Source organism: Melospiza georgiana, chromosome 3 (assembly GCF_028018845.1).
Source record: "Melospiza georgiana isolate bMelGeo1 chromosome 3, bMelGeo1.pri, whole genome shotgun sequence".
Taxonomy (NCBI): domain Eukaryota; kingdom Metazoa; phylum Chordata; class Aves; order Passeriformes; family Passerellidae; genus Melospiza; species Melospiza georgiana.
In genome coordinates this window covers 27006541-27030853 of record NC_080432.1, presented here as the reverse complement: position 1 = coordinate 27030853, position 24313 = coordinate 27006541, and the positions used below count along the sequence as shown (strand labels likewise).

General features: G+C 39.9%; 1 protein-coding gene across 3 annotated transcripts; it reads right to left on the bottom strand.

Annotated features, from left to right (window-relative positions):
* Positions 1-528: 528 nt before the first annotated feature.
* ACTR2 (actin related protein 2) lies at positions 529-23544 on the bottom strand. Of its 3 annotated transcripts, XM_058019742.1 has the most exons (10): positions 23409-23544; positions 17703-17813; positions 14868-14882; positions 12603-12818; positions 8958-9030; positions 6978-7114; positions 6052-6201; positions 5212-5357; positions 4706-4838; positions 529-3566 (listed from the first exon to the last, which is right to left on the bottom strand). In XM_058019742.1, the coding sequence occupies exons 1-10, from the start codon at positions 23454-23456 to the stop codon at positions 3396-3398; spliced, it is 1200 nt and encodes a 399-aa protein (XP_057875725.1). In that variant the 5' UTR covers positions 23457-23544; the 3' UTR covers positions 529-3395. The 3 variants fall into 3 exon arrangements, with proteins under 3 accessions (XP_057875725.1, XP_057875726.1, XP_057875727.1); XM_058019743.1 differs by lacking the exon at positions 14868-14882; XM_058019744.1 differs by lacking the exon at positions 23409-23544 and having other exon boundaries at positions 14868-14885; positions 17703-17746.
* Positions 23545-24313: the final 769 nt, after the last annotated feature.

Genomic DNA, 24313 nt, shown 5'->3' with positions numbered 1-24313 from the left:
GGGGGGAAAAGCTGGTTGAGTTCATTTCAAAAGCCAAATAAATGCACCATGAGTGGTGGACCAGTCACTAATCCACCCAAGTCCTTCTAAACACAAAAGGTCAACCCCACGTGCACTTTTTCTATCAGGTAAAATCAAGGATGCAGGTGAAATGGCACATGAAGTCATAATGCCAAGGAGACCTTCCTAAACAGGGCATGATTATATGGCTTCTGAGCTTAGCCAAGGATGCTGAGGTCAATACAAGTTGAGGGCCCTTCCCACTTTGCAGTACAGAGGTTGAACTAGAAAAGGATTCCTGTCCAAGGATAAGGATTCTTCCTCTTTTTAAAGAAAAGGATGGAGGGAGTGGAGTATTGGATAAAGGATGGAGTATGACAGCAATCAGTAGACAATGTGTTATTTTGTCATGTCAGATTTCCTCAGCAAAAGCAGCAAAGCAGCTCATGATGGTTTTGTGATGGAAGTTAAGTTAGAGAAAAACTGACAGAACTGTGATTTCCCAAAGGAAACAAAGCAAACATAATCTACTTTGAAAAAAATCTGATTTTATTTTTGTATTGAAAAGACCTGTCAATTTAAATAGATGTTTATTTCCATTCATGGTCTCAACCAGTGTTGTGTTGTTAACATTATTCAGAACTGTATAAAAAGCCATCTGTGTTACATTGGTTAACATCCTAGAACACTGGGGGAGGGTTTGAAGCAGCTTAACATTAAAAATAGGATGTTCTCAAAAAACTTACAACTGATGCGGCATCTTCTATTCTAATTTTAAAGGAGCTAAAGCATTTTGCAAATACAATTCAAGTTATTTGGTCTTCAAAAAAACTTTAAAACCAGATTGCTTTCATAGCAGTATTGAAGCTGTCAGCTGAGAGAACACACACACAACACTCTTGTGTGTGCAAACACATACATGGAGAACCACACTGAGCACAACTGGAACACCCCATTCAGTATTTGGATTACAAATGTGTTCCTCTGAATCCATGATCACAGTTAATTTAAAATGCTAGTTTCTTTTTTTAATATATACATGGTTTCCATGGAAACCCAAGATTCTGCACAATCAACTGACATTTATTACTCATGGTGCTGTGAAGTTCTCTAGTGAAGGGGCCAAATTCCAAAACCTTTACTCAAACATGCACATACCTCACTGAAGCCAGTGGTCAGGGGAGAAGATGGTTTAGAAAAGGGGTTGCAGGGTCAAGATCTAGATTTGAAAAACCACATGACAGATTGTCATTTAAAAAAAGTTTTTAAGTCATTCTTTGGTTTATTTCCATGATTCCCAACACTGTCTGAAAAGCCCAGAGACAGTCACATGAGAAATCATAGCTCTAAAGCAAGCCCACAGCATTTTTAAGTCTTGTGTATTAAATGTTTAGAAGACTACAGGAATTCAGAGTACCCCTTACATTCATGTCCCCAAAAATCTAGTAACTGCTTAAGTGCATGCACTGAGGCACGACCGGCATGCCTGGAAATTCGTATTGTTCAAGTTAAGAGCAAATATAGCTGCAAAAAACCCCACCCACCTATAATTAAATGGTCATTACTAGCAATGCTATAGTGACTGTCTTGTTATTAAAGAAATGCAGACATGGGTTCTGCCCCTTTGGCTCGCTCGGCCAAAGGAAGCTGTCTGCTCAATTTAGAAAGGAAGCACATTTTAGGAGTCCAAGGGAGTTTAGTATTTCCATGTTTCTGGGGTCAATTATTAATGTAAAGATGTAGACAAATGGCAAGTATAGGAAAGCATCTCTCATACATTCCAAGGTTTGGAAGTCAAGAGCAGATCTTGACTTCCTTATCCTTAAATGTTATGGTAGGCTTCGAAAACCAGTAAGAAGTAATATAATATTTCTATGGAAAGCAAAGTAGAACTAAGTCTAGCTAGCATTTGTATGCAAGCAGTTTTTGCTATGTAAGGCAGATTTTATTGCAACAATAGTTACCAGTCTGCTATAGGAAAAAAACACAGGCAACTATACTCAAAGAAGGTGGCTGATAATTATTAGTGACAACTTCTATTTTTTTAGAACAACTCAGCTTTAATGTACTTTCTGGAAACAGCATTTTCATCACTGGTTTTCACTTCCTTCCCCATCCCATGTTAAGTATCAAAAATCAAGACTGGATAAAATGAATTGTGGCTATTTACCAATCAACATCTTCTATTCCAATATTATTCTTAACTGGAACAAATATAAGTCATTCTTTATAACCTACTGCCACTGGTTGTTTATAAATATCTGCTTGCTGCAATAAACATTGGTCATTGAAATATTCATTTGCAGTAACTACTTGGCACTAGGTTAATATACTTGTAAAGTTTAATGGAAGTGCTTCTGATGTACATACAAGCACTTAAAACATCAGACTTTTTAAAACTTAGTTCTGGGGCTTTAAATATTTATAGTTACAGTTTTCACAAGCATTTCTGCTGAAAGTATTAAATCTGTTCAATAAGTTCAGAGGCTCCTGTCTCAGCATATCTAAGTTTCTTCAACAATTACAGAATAGCTGATTTAACATTCTTGCTTCCTATGCTGAGACAACATGATACCAAAATTTAATTATAAAAAGAGGCATTTTTGGTCAGGCTGACCCCCCCCATCTGTCCCTTAACAAAAAGAAACATAGCTCAAACCTGTCTTCTCTCTCCAGAAAAAAGACACCTAAGGCCACAAATGTACACTTGCCAGAACATCAGGTGTTCCTCCATTTGTGGCAACTGTACATTCATTCCCACTTAGAGAAATACAGTCTGAAGGCCCCACCACCACCTTGAAGGATGAACCATCTCAGAAGTCTGTTTAGGCAGCAGTGCATATGAAACCACATTACATCAAAACAGTGTGTTAAAGTCATTCCAGCTACTTCAACTAGTTTTTAACAATGTTTAATCAAAATTCCTAGTTGCAGGAAAGAAAAAAACCCCAAACTTAATGTAGAGAGAGGCATAAAGATGCAAAGATAACCACCACAATGATCCAATAGCAAAAACTCCTGTTTAAAGGTTTTCTTATGCTAAAAAAGGCACACAACCCTTTGTGAACTAGAGACAAAAGCTAGCAGGACTACAGCAATAAACCCAGAAGAAAAAGCCTACCAGAATTACCCAATTGCCTACTGGGAGGAAACAATGAAGTAGACAGGCTGCTCTTGCTCCGTTTTGTTTGCAGGGAAGTGGTCAAATCTAATAGTCAAATTTAGCCACATTAAGAAACATTAAACAAAAGCGACCCCAAGAAACCAGAACAAAACCTGACGTTTGGGTCAAAAGGCCACAGACAGGCCCTTCCATAGCATGTAGCTGAGTGAGTTCAGAGATTGGCAATGAAAGAAAAAAGCTTTAGACATGTGATGGGAACAAGCTTTGGGATTTATCGAACAGTCACACCAAGCTTCTCCAGCACACGCACTCCCTTCTCTTGGTACTCTTGTCGGGTCATCCAGAAGTTGTCTTTGTCTTTCATGATGTCTGCTAGAACAGCACCCCCCAGAAACACCATGTGCTTCCGACGAGGGGGATCTTCGATTCGGATCTTAAATTTCTGAGAAGAAAAGAAATCATTACTAGGATTCTTGAAACAAAGCCTTGCAAAATAAAATTGGGCTTTCCACCACAACAATGAAGTGGAAATTGTCTAGTGAGAAAAATGCAACTAAAAAACTGAAATGCTAGCACGGGGCACTCTGCGAGCTTCCGGGCTGCACAGCTGAATAAAATAATGACTCAGCATTGCAAATTACACACAGCTACTGACACTTGCCCAAAAATTGTACTTTCAGTATATCAACAAAAAGCCCAGGATTCAGAATACTGACAGAAAATTAGAGACCCAATTTCTGCATTTCAGGAACACTATTAAAAGTGAAATAATTCCTAATCTTTGATGGCTGAAATTATCAGAAGTAACCAGATAATCAAATCACACATATTTTAGAATTATATCAATTTACACAATCTAAACCAGCTTAACTAATTAATATTACCTTAACTTCTTCAGTGCTAACGGTCTAACCTCAAGAGCTACAAAGAGAGTACAAAGCTATGACTGAAACACTGCCTCAGATGTAAAACATTCTGTTCAATTGAGTCATTCCACAGAAGACCTTCAGAGAACACAGTATTAAGAATCAGTGAAGTTCAATTCAGTTCACCATTAGAAACTCCACTCAAAGGAATTTTCAGTACAACACACTGTTACCTCTGTAACAAGTGTGGCTGTAGCCTGCTTATCACAGTAACAAATGGAAAAGGGAAACTTACTTCACCTGAAGGTGTGTTAGAGCCCTAGCCTCTCTCACTTTTGAGTATTTCACTTATAATATGAACCAAAATTTTCACAGACTGAAAAAAAAAATTTTTTTTTTTACTCTATGACAACTTGAAGGCACAGAAACTCCTTAGCTTTGCTTAACCAACATTACAATATGTGTCCTGGTATTTCTCAGCCTATTTTACCCAAGACTTCGGGAATTACCGGCTACTAGCCGGGTCTAGAAGGTAACTTTACTGCAAGTATGCACCAAGCAAAGGCAGGGGCGTGAGGAAGGAGGGGCAGCGATTTCGCAAGCTGCAGGGAGGGCCGCCCGCAGCCTCCGTCATTTCTGGCCCCCTGGTTCCCCCTAGCGGGGACTCAGGGAAGCCTCTGCCCCCGGCCGCAGCAGCCACCCCATCCATACCCACCGAGAGCTTCTCCACGTCTCCTTTCAGAACTCGTTCCAGGTAGAGCTGCTTCAGTTCCCGCTCCAGTCGTGAAGGCAGCCCAGGGTACATGGTGGACCCTCCAGACAGCACAATGTGCTTGTAGAATTCAGACCTGACCCAAAAAATACAGTTTTTGTAGTGCTGAACACTTTACTCTGTACCTGTAAAGGTACCTGTACACACAGGGGAGTAAACACAAATCTAAGAAACAGTCACTATGCAAAGACAGACTGTACAATTTCAGCAGACTTGCTCATGGAAATAAAAAAAAAAAGTGCTTTCAAGATTTAATCTTTGCTCATTCTTACTGAAATAGTTTCCAGACAACTGGTTAAGCTCCAGAAGCTTAGCCTGAGCCCCACTCCCAGCATACACCCTTCTCCCAGGAGCACACATTAGTGTCTAAAGCAAAAGATGTTACTCTGAAGACAGTTCCTGTGCCACCCCTGCACCCAGACAAAGGATTCTAAATGTTCTGCTCATACCTGGTATCAATGTCAGCAGCCTGGATGGTGTTGAACAGCAACTCAGCCACACCAACCCCTTCGACATTGATTAAGTGAGGCTGGAAGAGAGCCTCCGGTGCCTCAAACCGTTCTCCACCAACTTTGATAATCCTGCCATCTGGGAGCTAGGGAAGAAACAACACCATTGAAAAGACTACTTTTAGCCACTTGAATGCTAAAAAAAGCCAAGAGGAAATGACCTACATTGCTCCCAAATGTTTTAACACAGGAAATTGTTGATAATTGTCAGCACTGCAAGAAGTCATTCAGTAGTACTGAAAGAATACACAAATTCTTTAATCACTCTGCAATTCACTTGGAGACATCAGGGACCAGATACATCAATACTGAGATACCAAATATTTCCTTGCAATACCAACTCCTAGTACCAATTTTAAAAATTATCTTACAAGCAAGAATAATAATTTTCTGCACATTTTTCCAACTGTGATCACAAAGTTTCAACTAAGAGCAAGTTCACCTTTCCTGACACCAGATATCAGTCTCATGTCTCAGCGCTGCATGGATGAAGCTGAAACAATTTCATATGCTAGAATAAGTCCACTTTCTCTACAAATTCCAGTACTATAATATTAAAACTTCAAAGATCTACAATGACAAAAGTGAGTACAAAGATTTACAGACAATCTGAAAAGAAAAAAGCCGGTAGAAGACTTTCCCAGAACGAATTAATTTGATTCTACAAGCCGAGAGGTGAGCGCTACTGCCAAGAAAAATTGTGAAGGAACGAAAGCTAAATGCTACCCAAATTTAAACCTAGGAAGTTTAGGACAAGGAGAGCTGTCTTGAGATACTCACCGTGTAGGATTCAACTAGAACTGTGGTCTCTAGTGCCAGCTTCTGCTCCTGCTCAATGTTGTATCCCACGTAACACAACTTCTCCTTGATCATGCGAACCGTCTCAAAGTCAGCAGAATGGTTGAAAGCGTAACCTCGCAGCAAGAGGAGCTGGAGGGAGCACAGCAGGTTAGCAGGAAATGAGAGGAACTCTAGATCTCTCAGAAGAGGGGTAGTACATTTAGACACATATCTCTGTTCACCTCCCTTTTTTAGTGGCAAATTTGGGTATTAAGAGAAATCCGTCCCAGTGTATCCATTATCCCCAGAAAAGCAGCAGCATTACTCCAAATGGGAAATTTTCTTCATTACAATTTTCAGCATAACCAGAACAAAGACAAATGAAGAAAACCCAAAATAATTCTTGTCTTTAGAACTTCACTTCAGAACATTCCTGTATTCCAGGTTAACCATAAGATTTGTCAATCTAAGATGTTGCTTATATTTAAAACTCCCAAACAAATGAATTGTCTATCAAACATGTTCTCTTATTGAATTATCAGGGAAGAATCACTACACTATTATCCACACTGCAAGGAAGTCTTTCTGAAAACAGATGAGTAGAGCTGAGAAAATACAATTTAGCTTCCATTTTAGGTGAGAAAGCCAACTTTTGAGCTTTTCCTTCCCAAATATGGAATAAATTCCCTTCCTACAAGATTGCCACTAAGAAAATGTCATGTCTCTGAATAACATCAATATCATCACCGTGATTTAGATGAGGAAACACAGTAAGAATAGACTGAAGTAACACAGAGAATACAGGAGTTCTTAATGTAATTAACATGAACAATCAAGGGAAAATACACAGTGGTTTCTTGTTGTCAAGGGATTTTGACTTGAACCACAGAGAGCATCACCTTAAACCCTCTTCCCTCCCAGCTTACCTTAATGAGGTACCTGGTGATATCCCTCCCAGCAATATCTAACCGTCTCGTGAGGTGAGGGAGGGAGAAACCTTCATAAACTGGGCAAATGTGAGTCACACCATCTCCAGAGTCCACAACAACACCAGTCAACAAACCTAAAAGAATGGGGGCAAGCACAATTTTACTGCACTTTCATAAATAGAGCAGAACAGCAGCAAGTTTAAGATACGTTTTTCACTGTAAACTAATACAACCTTTCCTCCCTCAGTCATCAGTAGATATTAAACTTCAGGTTTTCATAGTAACAAATGCTTTCATACATTTTTTAAAAATTTTTACTTTTACCTAGATGTTTAGAATTGTATCGCGCACAATTTTATGAGGCATTTTAGCATCTTTAAATTGCATTCTAATTAAATGGAGTATCTATGTTCATTAAATGCTGATTGGGGCACAAATTCCTCCACAGATTCAGTTGTGTAGTCTTATATTAATTTCTGAAATATTAAGAAATTTAGAGATATTCAAGCCACAAGTTTACCTTGTTAAATTCTTAGGACTTGTTGATTTTTACTGGTATACAAAAAACCAAATACTTTCATAAGGTAGAAAATATTTGGACTATACAGCACATGCCTAATATTTCTTCACACAAGTGGCATTAGGCTGAAAGAGATCCACTTTCTTAGACTAAAAAAATCAACTCTCATGAAAAAAAGTTTACTACAAACTATTAAATTCTAAGCTATACAAAGGAGATATCATGAACATGTAGAAACAGGAGTTTCTATACTTAAGAGGGCAAAAATCAATAATGGAAGTTGATCAGAAAACAGTTTTATAGTTTCTCATAAGCTACCAAAGCAAGAAACCATATTTTAAGGACAGACCTCAGAAGTATGCACTGAAATGAGGCACATCTCTATAAAACTTTAGCCACTACTTTAATTTTTGAAGGAATATAAATAAGTAAGACGTTTTAAAGAGTTTTTAAAAAAATTTTCCAAAAGCAAATGTTTGATTTATGTGCCCCTTGATTTTTATGTCTTAGAAGGTCTTCAGCTGTGTTTTAGATGATAGTATGTAGAAACTCTGCAGACTGCTCAAAGTTGTCTCACATTCTGTTATTCACGAAGCAATTGAGCACTACACAGTGAGGTACATGTACAATTAGAGCAGAATTTAAGACTGTAGATGTCAGATATTTAAATAGTTGTAAGGAATCAAACCAAAGAAAACCAAGGAGGAAAAAAGGTAATAACACAGACTGCAGCAAATAAAATTACTATTCAGGTTTGCAAAAGTGGTTTTGGTTCAAGTAATTATATTGACTTGCATGGCAGAGCCACCCTTGCAGTACCCCATTGCTTTTGGTCCTGCACAGTGACACGTTAATGGACATGGATATTTGTGTCCTGCTATGTGACAGCTCAACACACCAAGTCACCAACAAACAATTGCAAGGAGTCATGGTATTAGAACTGATGTGCTTGAGTAACTTCATAGAATCCTAGATGGACTGAACTTGATGGTAGAATTTCCATTTAATTCAGTCAATCCATAATTTTCTGCTCAGGCTAAGGATCATTTCAATTTAGTTTATCTACAGCAAAAGACTCAACTTCCCCCTCCCCCTCCTGAAAATAGTGTAGAAGTCACATGATCACCTTCTTGAAATTACTCTCTTACTCATGGTAAAAGTTCTTCCTTTTTCAGAAAATTCAAAGTAAGCCATTAAGACTTGATGCCAAAGGCAAAATAATTACACCCTGAAAGAGTAAGAGTTTTGAGGAACATGGTTTTTTGCATTTATCCATGAAAATAACACCAACAGCGGTATCTAACAGTAGTTCCTCACAACAAAAAGCAAGCTGTCAGTCAAAGTCGAGCTTCCTTAGAGAACAGCATGGAATTAAGCCCAAGACACAGTGATGCCATGTTTGTACTTTGCCTCAGCAACACTGGAAACTAAAGAAATTTTAGGTTGATTTTGCCTACCTTGAGCATACAGAGTAAGAACAGCCTGGATGGCTACATACACCCCAGAAAACTGGTACGTCTCAAACATAACCTGTAAGATGAAGGCAAAAGTCAGCTTCCAAAACAGGCCAAATACCTCAAAGAAATTTCACTGGTGTTTGAAAACTGTATTTCTAGAATTTTGCATTTTTACCAATCAAAAACACTTCCCAAGAATTTTCATCACACAAGATTCCACAGGAACATTAGAAACCTATGTGCTTTGGGACAGTAAGAAGTACATTCAGTTCTGTATCTTACCTGTTCACACCAGACAAGCCAGGTGAGATATTCTACATCCATTAAGCAACAAAAGCAAACACAAGAAACCCACACATCAATTTTTGCAGCTTTACACAAATTTTTACTTTTCCAAAGTGCTTAATGAGTGGGAGGCAGTACTTGTAGACCAGCCAAGCAGCTCATTACTGAAGTGTGACTGGGGAATAAAATGTTTAAGATGTATGCTTTAAAACAAAGTTCAGGCATTTTTCATTCCTCATATTAAGCCATAGACTTTATACAACTGCACATTATGTCAAATAAAGACCAGACTCCTTCATATCTTAATCTAGAATGAGTCCAGTATCACAGGTTGCTCTCTGGATCTGGACCACTTTTTTCCCTTCTTTAAAGGGCAACCAATTACAAACTTTTAAATTTAGTGTAAAATCCACTGCAGAGAGAAGACTGCAGGTTTGCAGATTTCATACTGAAACAGGAAAAGTAACTCCTTGTCTTGTGAACTAGGTTTCCCTAATCACTGAACTAGTTTCAGTTAAGAAGCAGAACAAGATTAAAGGATGTAGAGTTTATAGGATCTTGTCTTCTTCCTAAACACAAGAAAAGGCCAAGTAAACAAATCATGCTGTACAGCAGTTTTCCCCTCAATAAGCTTTACCAGGAAAAATGGATGAACTCTGATTATTCCAACAAATACAGCTTTGCTTTTGCTATGTGCAGCCTTCAGAACCCTTCTGCAACTTCTAGGGTTAGAAACGGATTCAATCCTAAGTGCTCCCACAGTTCAAGTAAAAGATATCTAAATATTTTTGAAGAAAAAAGCTGATGCCTGACAATTTTAGAATTCTGAACTATTTAAAGAACCTCCTCCGTTAGAACAGTGTGAAAAGGAACAGAAAGGGAACAGCTGAAAGGGCAGCAACTCAAAATAGAACCCCTTTGAGTAGTCATTGTCTAAACCCAACACTATTCCAATGGATACTTTCAAAAAACCTGACTGCTTATTAAATCAAAAAATAATGTAAGAAAAATCTAAACTATCACCTTCATACAACAAAATCAATATTCAAATGGCACTAGTTACTGCCTTCACATGTACCAAACCCTAAAGGCTTCTACAAAACCTTTCATAACCTTTGGGAGTGTTGTCATTCTTTCAAGAAAACAAGAAATGGATTCTCCTCTGCATTACTTTATTCGACATGGAACATGCCTTGACACAGGGCTTTTACGTTAACAAATCTTGAGATATAAATACTGAGCAATATGTTTCCCTGAAAAGATTCTTCTTCACATAACAGCAGATTTTTGATTCTATGTTCTAACTGGGTACAGAAAGAATTAAAAACTGGGAAAAAATATAAGAAATCCTAGGTTGATTTAAATGGAAGTGACTGTGCTCAAGCATCTCTGCAGCTTCTTGATTTGCCACTACAGTCTGGCTGCTTCTGAGGGTGTTACACAATGAGAATGCAGCAGATGAAGACAAACAGTAAACACCCCATTAAGCTGAGGAGCGATCCTGGTCTTTTACGTGCTATGAAAGGAAAAGACTTTTTAAACATATATTTTACAATACAGCTGACATATGAACACTTGCTGCCTTACTATTGCAGGTGGGCCTGACAAAGTGATGGAATGAGGAGAGAGAATTACTGGAAACAGAATGAAGGACAGCATATATAATTATCTATCATCTTTATATGGTCCAGATGACTAAGCTTTTCTTCTAAAACACTACTGCACTGTATCCCAAAATGCAGAGACATTATTACATTTACTGCAGGCTTTAGGAAGTATCTTCATTCAGTCCTCTGCCTCATACTGGGCTCACCTCCTTGGAAAGGAGGAGGCTATATCAAAAATGGAAGGAGCATACATTGCAGTTAAACTAAATATTCTAAGTTCTCATAACCTTGTGCTCCATTACAAACATTAGTAGAAACAATGAGCTTCTGTGTAACTCAAATATAAATTTACAAAAATGGATTCTAGTTCTCACTAATCTTCTGCAACATGATCTTTCAATGTTATTCTTGCATCTTGCAAGGTTAAGTATCTATGGTCTCTGGGGTAGTGTTAAACAGGCAAATGGAGCAATGCAAATATTCCATCACAATTCAGAGGCCGTACTAGACTCTTGGATTTTTGGTATAAAATTATTTGGCACAAGAATAACTAAAATCTATCCTTTTGTATTTACCAGGAAAACAGAAACAAGAACACTATTGTTGACAACTAAAAAGCAAAGAATCCTGGGCAGGAAATAGAGCCATTCCAGCTCCATGGAGGCCACCCAGAACAACCTGCTCTGCCTATACACCACAGCTGGCTGATATACAGTGCATGATATTACTAGTGTTGCATTACCTGATACTTAGGTCACAGGACCTTAATGTCCACAATTGCTAAAAAACTGCTGAATGTAGATTGCACAGTCTGATTTATTTTTCACTTAAGTTTCCCCAACTTTGCTAGACTTCATTTGCTCCCTGGTCACTGAAAGAAAGGATTAGTGCAAACGTATTCACTGCCAAGCTGCAGAAAGCACTACTGTAGCTGTGACATCAAAAGGATTTCAAAGAAAGGTGCTAATAAATGTAAATTCTTAACAGACTAAGGAATGATTTTGGGAAATATATATACAGAAGTTTTGATATTCAAACTCATATGAACTGAAAATACCTATGATGCTTATGAGAAAAAAACTCAACAAAACAGAAAACTAAACATTTTGTTCTCATCAAACATTATTGCTCTTCAAGCCTGAGTCTTCATCACAGGTAGGGCACCTAAACAATATATATCTGACAACCTACATTGAATATAAGGCTCAGCTGGAGCTTAGATCACCCAGGGCAGCACTCTGAGCTTGAGGATGCAAGAACCAGGCTTTCCTTCTTAGAAGGCTTTCATTGATAATCCCTTGCACTAATTAAAGATTAGTGCATTGGCTGTCATCACACCTTCGTCTCAACCACCTCCAACAACACTGCTCCATCTGGTAAGCATCATCTAGCTCCAATCTCCTCTGCATTACTGGCTTATACAAGTCCAAGTCATTTAAAGTAATTAACATTCATCCAACAGCTAGTAATCAACGTATCCTGGGTATGTGAAGACAGACATGTATTTCCAATTCTGTGTTTTAATGCTGCTATTAATGCTTGAGACAAGAAGCCTGCTTACAGCTTGTGAATGAGATCAGCTGGTTTGAATTTAAGCACAGTAGCATTCATGCCTATGGCTGAGAACGGGTTTTGGTTAGAGAACAGAACTGCTTTGCTTCAGACAGTCACTGCGTGTGGCTGGAACAAGGAATCTCTTAGCAGTGCTCCAATGTATATCAGCTGTGTATCAGCTCCTACTAGACACACATACCTCCACAATCTTCTCCCTATTTTTAGTTGGATTCATGGGCGGCTCTGTGAGTAGTATTTTACAATTTTTTGTGTCAATATTAAGTTTTTCTGGACCAAAAGTGTAATCCCAAAGGTGCTTCATATCATCCCAGTTTCGAACGATGCCATTCTCCATCGGATAATTCACTTCCAGCATCGATCGTAGTTCACTGGCTTCATCACCAACCATCAGATCCTGTAAAATTTTAACACAAAAACATGTCAGTGTTTACAAAAGACCAAACTCCTCACGAATGACAGTGAACTGCTTCAGCCTGTGTCCAATGTGCTCTTAAACAATGCCCACATTTTTGAATCACTTGCAGGTACTTAGGAGAGAAGTAGAATATATTTCATGTAATATTTAAATTTGGCTCTTACCCATCCCACAGCTTTTCCAAAATAAACATTATTAATTTGATTTTTTTCAATTAACCAATAAAACTTGTTAGAGCTAGAGACTACAAAGACTTAAGTATAGGTGTTTCTCCACTGACACCTTCAAAATTATTTTACCAAATAGTAATTTCTAAGAGCCGAGATGCAAAACAGCACATAAGGGTAGTAGGTGGGATTGGCAGAATATTTTTCCATGCATGTTGCAAATTTCTGTGCACAATACCAAAAAAGGAATAATGAGTGGTGAATAAGCATACCGAACAGGAGCAAAAGCAAATAAGAGATTATAAATTCCACACCAGACATTAAAAGAAACAATGGTTTACATATTGCCTGTGTCAATAGGGTGTGAAGAGACACATCTGAATATAAAATATATCCTCATCTGTTCCTTGCCAGAAGTCCCAAGCCAGAAACCCCAGAAATGCATTCTTGCACAAACACAACCAACTAATGCAATTTGTATAGTCATTTCACACTGATTAAGCAATCTGTTTATTAACGTTAGTTATGCAAACACTGCACATTCAAATTAGTAGCATCACATCTTCTCCTTTCCCACGTATTTCTCACAGGAAGTATGCACAGTTACATCTTATCTTTGCTCCTCATTATATCCCATACTTTTCTAAAGAAGCCTGAACTGACTCACTTGTACTTAGGCTGTAAAATCGTATTTCTAGGTACCATGAGTTCTGTAGTTCTGTGTCCATAATAATATTAATTGGAAAAAAAAAAAAAAAAAAAAAAAAAAAAAAAAAAAAAAAAAGAAAAGCCAGTCGCTTCATCCAACCATATGCCACAACAGTTTGCAGTTGCTGTGGCACAGTGGAAGCGAGGGTTATACTATTCAGTGCCAGGGGAAAAACAAGATGCACAAGAAAAAATCTGGCATGTGGTTTGTAATGCCCATTTTAGAAGTAACCTAAGCAGTTGCTGTTGACTATATAAAAAGGAAGTGAATTGAAAATAGTTTAAGTGAAACCATTCCTCTTTCATCCCCTCTCCCTGACAAGGTGTTTTGTTTTCCCTTGCACAGCAGATCACACTTCAGCTCTTGACTGCACAGAAGACAAAATTCAAGACTCCAACACTCTCAATCCAAAGCACTCTGGTGAAACCATACTATGAGAACTCCACCATGTAGCCACATTACTCATGAGAATTTAAGACAACACAAACTCCACCAGTTAGAAGAATCAGAAATCAGAAGCCTTTTTTGTGCACTGCTCTTTGAGGCTCCAAGCTGCCCAACAGGACAGAGCCCAGGAAAAGCCGCTATTCAAAGGTGCAAAGCGAAAGTTGCACAAAACTTTCACATCCTTTTAAAACAAAGCTAAAGGGCAGAACAATTGTTCTCTCTTGAGAACATCAGCACTAGCACACTAACAAACATGTACACTTGGCAGTTGAAGAGCAAGAAGGACAACACAACCAAATTTGCAGAGAGGAATCAGTATCGTGGCATCCACTATTTCCACCACTTCAGTACTCAGTAGTATCTGTCTAACTGAAATCTGAACATTTCTTCAAACTCTTGGTTTGTTAGGTTAAACAGAGCAATTTCTACTGTTAAAGATGCTGAGTTCACGTTGATCTTCCAATGTTATTCTTGCATCTTGCAAAACTTCACGTTATATAGCATTTAAAAGCAATACATAAAATATTCTCATTAATTAGTTGCCAGTAAACCAAAGCAATGAACAATGTCCAAAATAAGTATGTATTCAAATGTAAAATGTAAGACAAGACAAAACAATGAATAGCATTTAAAAAATAACATAACAGCTACTAGATCTCATCAAGCAAAAATGGTAAACAAAAAGCACAGGGGCACCTCACTTACCATCATTTTGTTATTCTACTTCAACAGGTCAAGAAAGGTGAAGAAAAGGTAGAAGCAAGAAAGTCAGAAAAGGCCTAAATGAAATTCTCAAATTATTTTAAGTACACAGTAGAATTAGGCTGAAAAGAGATGCATGTACAGCAGGAAATTATCTGAGTTAGTTTAGTTAGGGCCAAACTAACAGGACATCAGATTAAACTGTCTCTTTAAAGGAAGCTATTGCTACATGTCAGCGGCAAGTCATGTTTAGGCTTCCTAGACTGCAAACAAGATCAGTGTATGTGCCTATCTCTCATAAATAGGAATCTCTGTATAAATATTCTGTAACAGTGGGGTGTTACCCTGGGCTAGGTGTATATCTGAACTAGACAAGACTCTGCACAGGACAATTGACTAGCTCTGACAATTGCTAAATTTAAATTTTATTTTAGAAATCCACTTAATATATTCAAGAACTGAAAACTACTCCTTAGTACTGACTTATTAATACCCCCCAAACCTGCTGCAGACTAGTAAGTCAGGAAAAGCCCAGAGCAATATCTATGCTTCTGGATTTAGCTGCAATTTTAAGCAAAATAATCCCAGTAATGAATGAATTCCTGAGTAGCAAAAAAAGCTATATCCCTGCTGTTAGGTGAAATGAGAATCCATAAGGAAAATGTGGTCAAAGCAACTTGAAATTGGTAACTTGATGGATGATAACCACTGTTTTGATCAGCTTCCAGGCTCCTTTCACTGCGTTTCTGAATTCCATGGGAGTGTAGTTTTCCTCAATAGTTTTGAAAAGTTAAACTGAAAATCTCCTTGCCAGCTTCCCTTACTCAGTTTTAAACTTATCCCAGAAGAACTCACAGTGTATGCATGGAATTAAATTTTGGCATAAAACTCATCTGCTAAAATACATTTTTTATGAAATCTGCAAGATTCTCATGAAGAAAAACAGCACTCACACTTATCAAGTCTTTCTACTGTATTATCCTACTGGGATACCCAAAGTGCCTGTGGCAGAGATTTCTCCTCTTGATACACTGCCTCCTTAAGAAAGGGTTACAAGCTGTTAGACAAATCATATAAAACTACCAGAAACAATCTAGACACTGTTTATACTCTTTGAAATACACCCACATGATATGTGCTCAAGCAGAAGACCAGCAATGCATGCAAAATTACTGTTTAAGGTTCTTTTGCTGATCTCATAGCAATTACCAACTTCTACATCCTATCTTTTCAATGCACCCCTGTTATCTGTAACAATATTAAATGATCAGATAATCAGAGGATACCAAAACTGATGGGGCAGGCTGTATTGAATCAGCTAGAAAGAAAATATGACTTCAACAGTGAGATTTCATGCAAGAAAATTCTGGGGGGAGTTTAGACTCAAATCACTGCATAATTTCATAAAACTTTAACAGGACCTCCTTTAAGGAGACTCCTCACATTAAGTTCACGAAGATACCCAAAGAAATACCTCTCCCCAAATCTTACTAGAGAAAGGATTGTTTTCTGTCTCCTTACAAAAAATCCTCTTTATTGTGAAAGGGAAAGATGTCTATCCTCTAAAACACTAAAACAAACTGTCCTAGCTGATACAAGGTAAAACACTATTGAGATAGTAACGAGACAAACCCACAATGACATTTTGGGAAGCTCTAGCATCTTTCAGCCTTTTGACTTCCTTGTATGGCCTTCTGCTGATACTACAACCATTTCACAGGCAGAAGCAGAAACCCAACAACTCAAGTTCTCCTTGTCAACAACAGGGTTCTGAAAATAAGGAACAAGACCGGACTGATTTTTTTTTCCTCTTCCTAAACTGCTGCTCAGAACGAATAAGGAAGGGAAAATTGAAATCCTGTTATGTGTGGTCCTACCTAACCTTCACTGGCCTAAGTGGGCACTTCTACAGTTCTGCATTGCCTCCTGCTTCTCCCTAACTCTTCTCTCCTAACTGGAGCTTGCACCATGGTCTAGTAAGGCTGTCATTACTTTACCTGACCAAGAAATCCCTCTTTTTCAGCTGGATCAGCTCACAACACGCCTGCACAAGCAGCATGACCAGCACAAGGTGAGAACTGTGTGGCTAGAAGCAAGAAGGGAGGATGTGACCACAGCAGGGCCAAGACAGTTACCAAAGCCTATATAGCAGAAGCAACTAATAACATTTGAAGTGTTACTTTCTAATTACAAAATAAGTGAAAAATTATAGCTCCCTGGACATCAGAAAATGAATTCTCCAACAGTGGTTCTCTCCTCATGCCTTGGAATAATGCCCCAAGACAAAGCAGCCTGAACAGAGCCTCTCCATCTCTAACTGGTGTGGAGCACCTACATCCATCAACAGCAAAAAGAAAACAAAAACCATAGAAACAATGAAACGCAAACACAGCCAAGGTTAAACATCTCATACAAGATCACAGATGATCAACTCTGAGTAGAAAGCAAACCATACAGAAAAACCTGGAAGCTCCAGCAGTTCTTCAGCACTGTCTCAAAATCCCACACGACAGCTTGGTGACAGTCAGTCACTTCTGTCTGATTTCTGCCTTCTGATCTTGATACCATTTTCATTACTGGCATTTGAAGCCCCTTTTTGCCCAGAACCACTCAAGCCCTACCTGCTGCCTCCTCAGGTGCACTATCTGAAGGCCTCCAATGCTTTAGAGCACCCTCTTCTTAACTTTGTAGTTTGTGACAGGCTAAAATCCAATACAGAAATGAATCAAGAGATACTGAAACAGCATAAAAGGGAGTTAAGGAAAAAACATTTCCAAACATTACACAAGCCCTAAATATTTTTATCTGTCAGAAAGAAATAACAATAAAAAAATTTACCTTGATTTCAATGTTTCCTACTTTAGCAGTTGATCTTATAATGGGTCTGCCAACCAAAGCTGGAAAAATGTGCTCAGGAAAATTCGAGCCTGCATAGCCACATTTCACAAACTGAAAAGGAAGAAATAATTTTATTAGAATATGCATTATTTTTGTTTACAAAAATACCTGGTTTGGGGTAAAAAATTAAAAGTCCAAATTTAAGAGCATGTACCCCGCTGGAAACCAAATTAATTTATACTTTCAAATCAATTTTACACATTTGAGATGATGCATAGCTTTTAAAACTGAGTAAAAGTATTTTCCAGAATGTTTTCTGAATCAAGACTATCAGATTTTTGAGAAACAGTTTAAAATGAATACGTTGCAAGGTGTAAAAGAGTCCAGTGTCTGAAGTTGGATTTCCTGCCACTCTATTAAAAAAGTCCTCTAGCAACCTGAAATCTGTAATTTTGTAATGGATCACCTTATAATGAGTACCCAATGAAACCTAATTAAATCACCTCTCCAATTAGAACACATGGTAGCATAATGAATTACACACCAGAAAAAGCCCCAAAAGGTTGTGAATTCAAGTTTTATACTCTTGTAAAAAGTGCTCAAATGTGAACTAGCAATTCAGACAGATTTCTCAAATTTTCATAATTTTGAAGCTTTCCTTTAAGGGTAAAGTCTGCTGCAAGCACTTCTAAAACCAACAGCACAACCAAAACCTCAGATGATGGCAGTTCACACCAAACAGGATGAAAAGAGTGTTTATTACCCAAATATATACAAAATGAAGCTTTATATCATTGGGTTCCAAGACAGTATACACACTAAGAAAACAATGACAATTTACTGAACAATAAAAAAATACATAGTCGCTAGAGGAAGTTCAGCTGTAAAATGTGAACTTTAAATGTGCCAGCAAGACATTTCGTTCATAGGGATCAGCAAGTTGTGCTCTTCAGCTCTCCTGAAGGGCACTTTCATGTATCATACCCTATCCTGCAGCTGTTCTGCCTGCAGCTCATACAGAGAGCACTCCTGTTTTACTCTGATGCACAGTTTGCACACCAGGCTGTATTAACATGCCAGAACAAAAACATCTGCAAAATCACCCAAGCACTGAGGTGCAGCAGCAGTAACCCAGCACCCCAGGATCCCTGGGATTGGAGGGACCCTCAGGAGCTGTGTGATCCAACACTGGGCTCAAACCAGTCACTGCTGAATTCTGAGCAGCTTGCTCAGAGCTTGGACCAGCTGGCTGCTGGGAACCTTTAAGAACAGGCAATTCACAGACTCTGTGGGACCCTGTCCCAAAATGTAATTATCCACCACAGGTTGTATTAAAAGCCATCTGCTAGAATTTTCCAAATATTCGCCGAGTTTTCTGAAGCAAGGTCTGAAGACTGCCACTGGAACAATTATCCCAGCAAAGAGCACAGCTAATTGCAGCTGAGAGGAATTCTGTCATTACACTAACGGTAACATGAAAAGTCACTTGTGCTGCTGCTCGTAATTATTCACCTTACTGCAGTAAAAAAGGGCACCTGTTGTGGAAAGAAATTCAGAGAGCTGGTTACAGACAAAACCAATAGATACTTTAATTAAAGCTAGGGTAATAGAGGGGAGAAAAAATTTCGTTTTTTTGACCCTAGTTTCTTTGACTCCTTCAGTGCTTGCCTTCTAAAGGCAGAGCTGTTTGGAATACCTGAAGAATGACACTGTGTACACAACTCATTTCACTCATTCTACTTCAAACCCAGAATACTCTGAAAAGGCAAGTATTTATCAATTTTTTTGGTTAAACTAAGGCCAAACCTGCCTAGGAGTTGCATAGATTTAATCTGTGCATTCAAGAATGCAGTGCTGCTATGAGAAAGCAAAGAGCAGCCACAAGCACTTCTGGATTGCATACTTGAATACACCAGTATATCAGAAGTAACAGGATAAGAAATATCTAAATAAATCTTTAAAACTTAAACTCCTGGAACACCCCCTCAAGAAGCTCCACTACTCAAATTTTTAAAACCCCTGTACTTATATAGCAACCCTGATGTATGCAAGCAAAACAACTACTGCACAAAAATCAGCACCTCTACTGGGCAACCTTTAAAACACCTCCCAGAATCACATACAACTACACTGACCTACAAACTGCTGACCTACAAAACCACAAAAATTCTTACTATTTGATATGAATAGCAACTTCCAGCCTCTTTTTGCACTAAGATCTTGATGCATCTTCCTGGGAAATTAACAAATTCTAGGTTTTAAAAACAGACTGCCATTTCTCCAACCAGCCTAAAACACAATCAAAACCAGATTTAATTGATGCAAACTACAGTGAGCAAGAATAAGCTTAGACACTGACAGTCTGTTTCCCACCTCCTCCTGGCCAGAACAGAGAGCCTTAAAAATTACATTTGACAAAGTTTATTGGACTCTGCCACAGATAGAAAGGACAGAATTTTAACTTGCCTTCAAATTTGAAATTTCTCCTTCCAGTCTACATAAAAATTTGGGGAAGATAAGAACAAGTGAGCCTTCTTTGTCAGCTTCCCCATCAATGGGGACGTCCCCACTGCAGTATTCTCCCTGACACTATCCTGAATATTCAGCTGGTTCAGTTGGTTTGTGATCACCTAACATTGCCTATCATGGCTGAAGAAACAGGCTCAGTAAAACCACCCACAGGAATATGCACAGACCTGTACAATAACAGACTTTGGACTCTTAGATTTTTTTTTTTTTGAAGGGGTAGAGCAAACATAAGATACCTCTCCCTCCGGTCCCTTACAGAAAATCCTTCAGAATCTTCAAGTAAATGTTATGAACTGCAGTAATCTGGAGCAGCTTCTCTTTTTTAGGGTCCAACATTAAACACTCACTGTTCTGCCACTCTCAGTTTGAAACTCTCTAATTTAAGTACAGTGCACTTGTTTCTCTTCCAACTCTTGCCACGCACACCCCTCAAACCAATTATTGAACAATTTCAGTACAATGCTCAGGTTTCCAACAATAACACAAGCACTCCATGAATTTACCCATTTCTGCAAGAACTAAATCATCATTTGTTTTTGCACACATTTGCTCTACATTCAGAATGTTCTAAGAACAGCTATTTAGCCTGCCTGTGTGCAAGACCATGTATGTAACAATTTTTACCATATATAGTTTCTTCTCCATTTCACTGTGGTTTATACCGAGTCTTTCACTTCCTACTGAGTCATCAAACACTAACAACTTGCATGTATAAGTGTTCTTTCAAACTAAAAGAATGAGGAAGCTTGCAAACAAGTCACGTGACTGGTTTTAAAATGAATACTAATATTCTTATCACATCTCTGTGCTTGATCCTTTCCACTGATACAACTCTTAAACAAAAGCCCTAAATACAGTTACAGCAATCTTACAGGCCAACGAGTAACTTTCTGTTTGGCCTCAAACAATAAGAATCCACCTCTAACACTCCAGACCCTTGAGGTGCCATTGCCTGCCTCCCACACCACATGTTGCAAGAACTTCCTTCGAGTCACTCACCTCTTCCTCAAAGACAGGCTGCTGCCTATCATCAGAAGTCCTGCTGCAGCCTAACAAGAACAGTAAATTTCAAAGACAAGCCTAATCTTAAAAATTCACCTGATTTTTCCAAAAATATTCTCCATTTTTTATCTTTAAGTGTTCTGACACCTGTAAAGAGATTTCATTGCAATCATGCTTTTAAGTGTGAGATATTAGAAATAACTCTAAAATAAGACATCTCTTGTCACATAGGCAAAATATTATTACCAAAACACCGGTATGACAATATAGAACTACCTGATATCTCTACATGTAATTGACACTCAAAAGTTTTACTGAATGGAATTTTTGTCCAGCTTCGTTATCCCAATCCTCATCCAATTACCCCAAATTGAACACTTTGAGTTGATGGATTTCACAATTACTTCTGACACCCTGCTCTCCCACCCAAGGAGCTCTGAGGCTCCCAGGCACACAGTGCTCTGCCCAAAGGCTGAGACAGCCCAAAGCCACACCAGCTGAAGTGACACAGGCCCCTCCTCTGGCACCAGGAAGGCACCTTCCACTCCTGTGGTTATTTATATCCTGCTGCTCTAACCCACCCAGGGAAAACCCTATGGATCCAAGATGTCTCTGGAACTCACAGCACACACAGATACCCAGGCTGTAAAGAAATGTGTGTGGCGCACCAAGCTTGGGAAATCTGGTGGGGAAAATTGCTTTTACCCCCCGTGTCACACCTGAGACCAGCCAAGGCACAACACTGCTGTCACCACCAATACACTGAACATTTTACAACTCAGTCATTATTGCCATATAAAGGACCACACCAATGGATGAAGATCTGATTTTATTTTTGTTTTAAATTTAGGCCTCCCAATAGGAATATTAAAGAATAAAAAAAACCAAACAAACAAACAAAAAAAAACAAACAAACAAAAAAAAACCAAAAAAACCCTCAAACTAAAAACAAAAAAATAAAGCAGCTTCCATATCCCTGTGTAACAGGAAAATGCTATGCTATCTCTTCTTCTTTCCTTTTTCTAAATGATAGAGCAAAAAGCGCCCAAAGGCTCTGAACTCTAGCCCTATTAAAGATAATTTTTGCTATATGAGGGTTAACAAAGACATCAAAACTGTCAAATCCCTGAACTGTCAAATATGATGTTCTTCTTCCTGAACTATTCTAACAATTTCAGATACTAATTGAAAAACCTTCAAATTTAGGACACTGAATCTCTAATAAAATAATCCTTTGTCCCAACTATTCTTTCCTAGGCTTATTAAAAAAATATTTATCACAAGTATCCATATATAAGAAAACCCCTCGGTTTTTTTTGCCATTCAAGAGATCTTAATACACCACCAGTTAAGGTAACTCTGCACATAATATTGCTTTACTAGGGGAAACCCTAGACCACTAAAAAAAATTACCAAGGGGAAATATCCCCCGATAGCATCTGATCTCTTCCTGCTTTAAAATGGTATCGCTTTCACTTCCTGCCAAGGTGCCTCACAGCCTGACAAAAGGATAGGTTTGCCTGCACGCTGACGGAGGCCAGAAAAGGTGGAAAGGATAGGAAGAAAATCTTTCATTTTAAAAATGCCAATTTGGAGGTACGTGGCAGATTAGAGAGGTATTAAGGAAAGGACGATGCTCTATTTTGAACAGCAGCTGCCAAAAAGAAAAAAAATCAAAAAACCCCCACCAGAGCCCCCAAACATTTCTCTAAGCGAATAATCCTGCAGACACAGGACACATCCTAATTGCTCAGTGCAGAATGCGCTCATTCAGAATTTTAAAAAATCGGTATTTTTGTCTAAACGCGCGTTGCTCCATGGAGACCCGCTCAGGTCACGCAGAGAAACCAGGGTATTGACGGCAGAACGAGAACGCGGCGGGGCCGGGGGCGGGCAGAGCAGCCGCAGCCCCGCACAGCGCCGGCGGTGCCCGCGGTTCGGGAGCACGGGCACACCCGCCCGAGGGCCGCCGGCCCCCCCCGCCCATTCATTCCGCGGGCCCGCCGGAGCGCCGGGATGGCGGCCGGGCCCGGCGGCGGCGGCAGGGCCGGGCGGGCGCGGCCCGCGGGCGGTGCCGGCAGGAAGCCGGGCCGGGTCCGGGGGGAGCCACCCGGCTTCCCCTTCCCCTCCGCCCCGGCAGCAGGGCGGGTCCCGGCGCCGCCCGCAGAGACTCACCCCGGTGCCGTTGTCGCACACGACCACCTTCCTGCCCAGCGTGTCCATCGCTGCGACACCGACACGGCTCCGCACCGGGACCGACACCGACCGCGCCACCGGCACCGCCCCGACCTCCGCCGGGCCCCCCGAGCGCGCCGCCCGCCGCGCGCGCACGCCGGAAGCCGTCAGCGCGCGCCGCCGCCCCGCCCGCCGCCGGCCCCGCCCCCGTTGCCATGGCGGCGACAGCGGCAGCGGCTGAGGGGGCCACGGGCGGCAAAGCGGCCCCGAAACCGAGCCCCAAGGCGAACTCGGGGCGCCCCAAGGCTCCCGAGACACCCCGGCCTGCCACGTCGGCCCTTTGTGTTCGTCTCCTACCCATGCCCAGGCGGGGACGGGTCACCTGAGGGACGGCCCGCCTTCCCCCTCACGCCTTCCCCTTCCCGCGGTGGTCTCTCTCCTCTCTCTCCTCGCACTGGCGAAATCAGGCAGCTCTTAAAAGCTGTTGGCCATGAATGTTGTGTTATTCCATAGCTCGACAGCCCGGAGGAATTTCTCCTCCTCCCAGGAGGCCTTGCCCAGGTCTGCCTGGGGAACAGTGTGCATTTGTGTGATGGGTTCTGAATGAAGGAAAAGATAAGTGCGATCCCCTGGCTCCTATCTGGCAGACCAATATTTGTAAAGGATAAGCATGACCTCCTGCATTGTCTCTGGCAGCCCAATATTTGTTTATTTTGTTGCCCCAAATTCCACTGATTTCCACGAGAAGTCAGAACAACCCTCAGGTTTTTCCCTCCGTGCCCTGAACTGTGTGGGTCCATTATGAACAGCAGCCTGATACAATTGGGTATCACACAAATAACCACGAGGAAGGTTGTATAGTTAAGGAAGTTATATATTTTGTGGAAAATCACGCTGTGAAAGGC

What these genes read in the sequence shown, in the direction of transcription:
- ACTR2 (XM_058019742.1), bottom strand. Translation starts at nt 23,456, where the DNA reads ATGGACACGCTGGGCAGGAAGGTGGTCGTGTGCGACAACGGCACCGGG. An exon ending in TGTGCGACAACGGCACCGGG is followed by an intron (nt 17,814 to 23,408) that starts GTGAGTCTCTGC and finishes CTTCCTTTTCAG; the next exon opens with TTTGTGAAATGTGGCTATGC. An exon ending in GAGACGTGGAGAAGCTCTCG is followed by an intron (nt 3,567 to 4,705) that starts GTGGGTATGGAT and finishes TTTTCTTCTCAG; the next exon opens with AAATTTAAGATCCGAATCGA.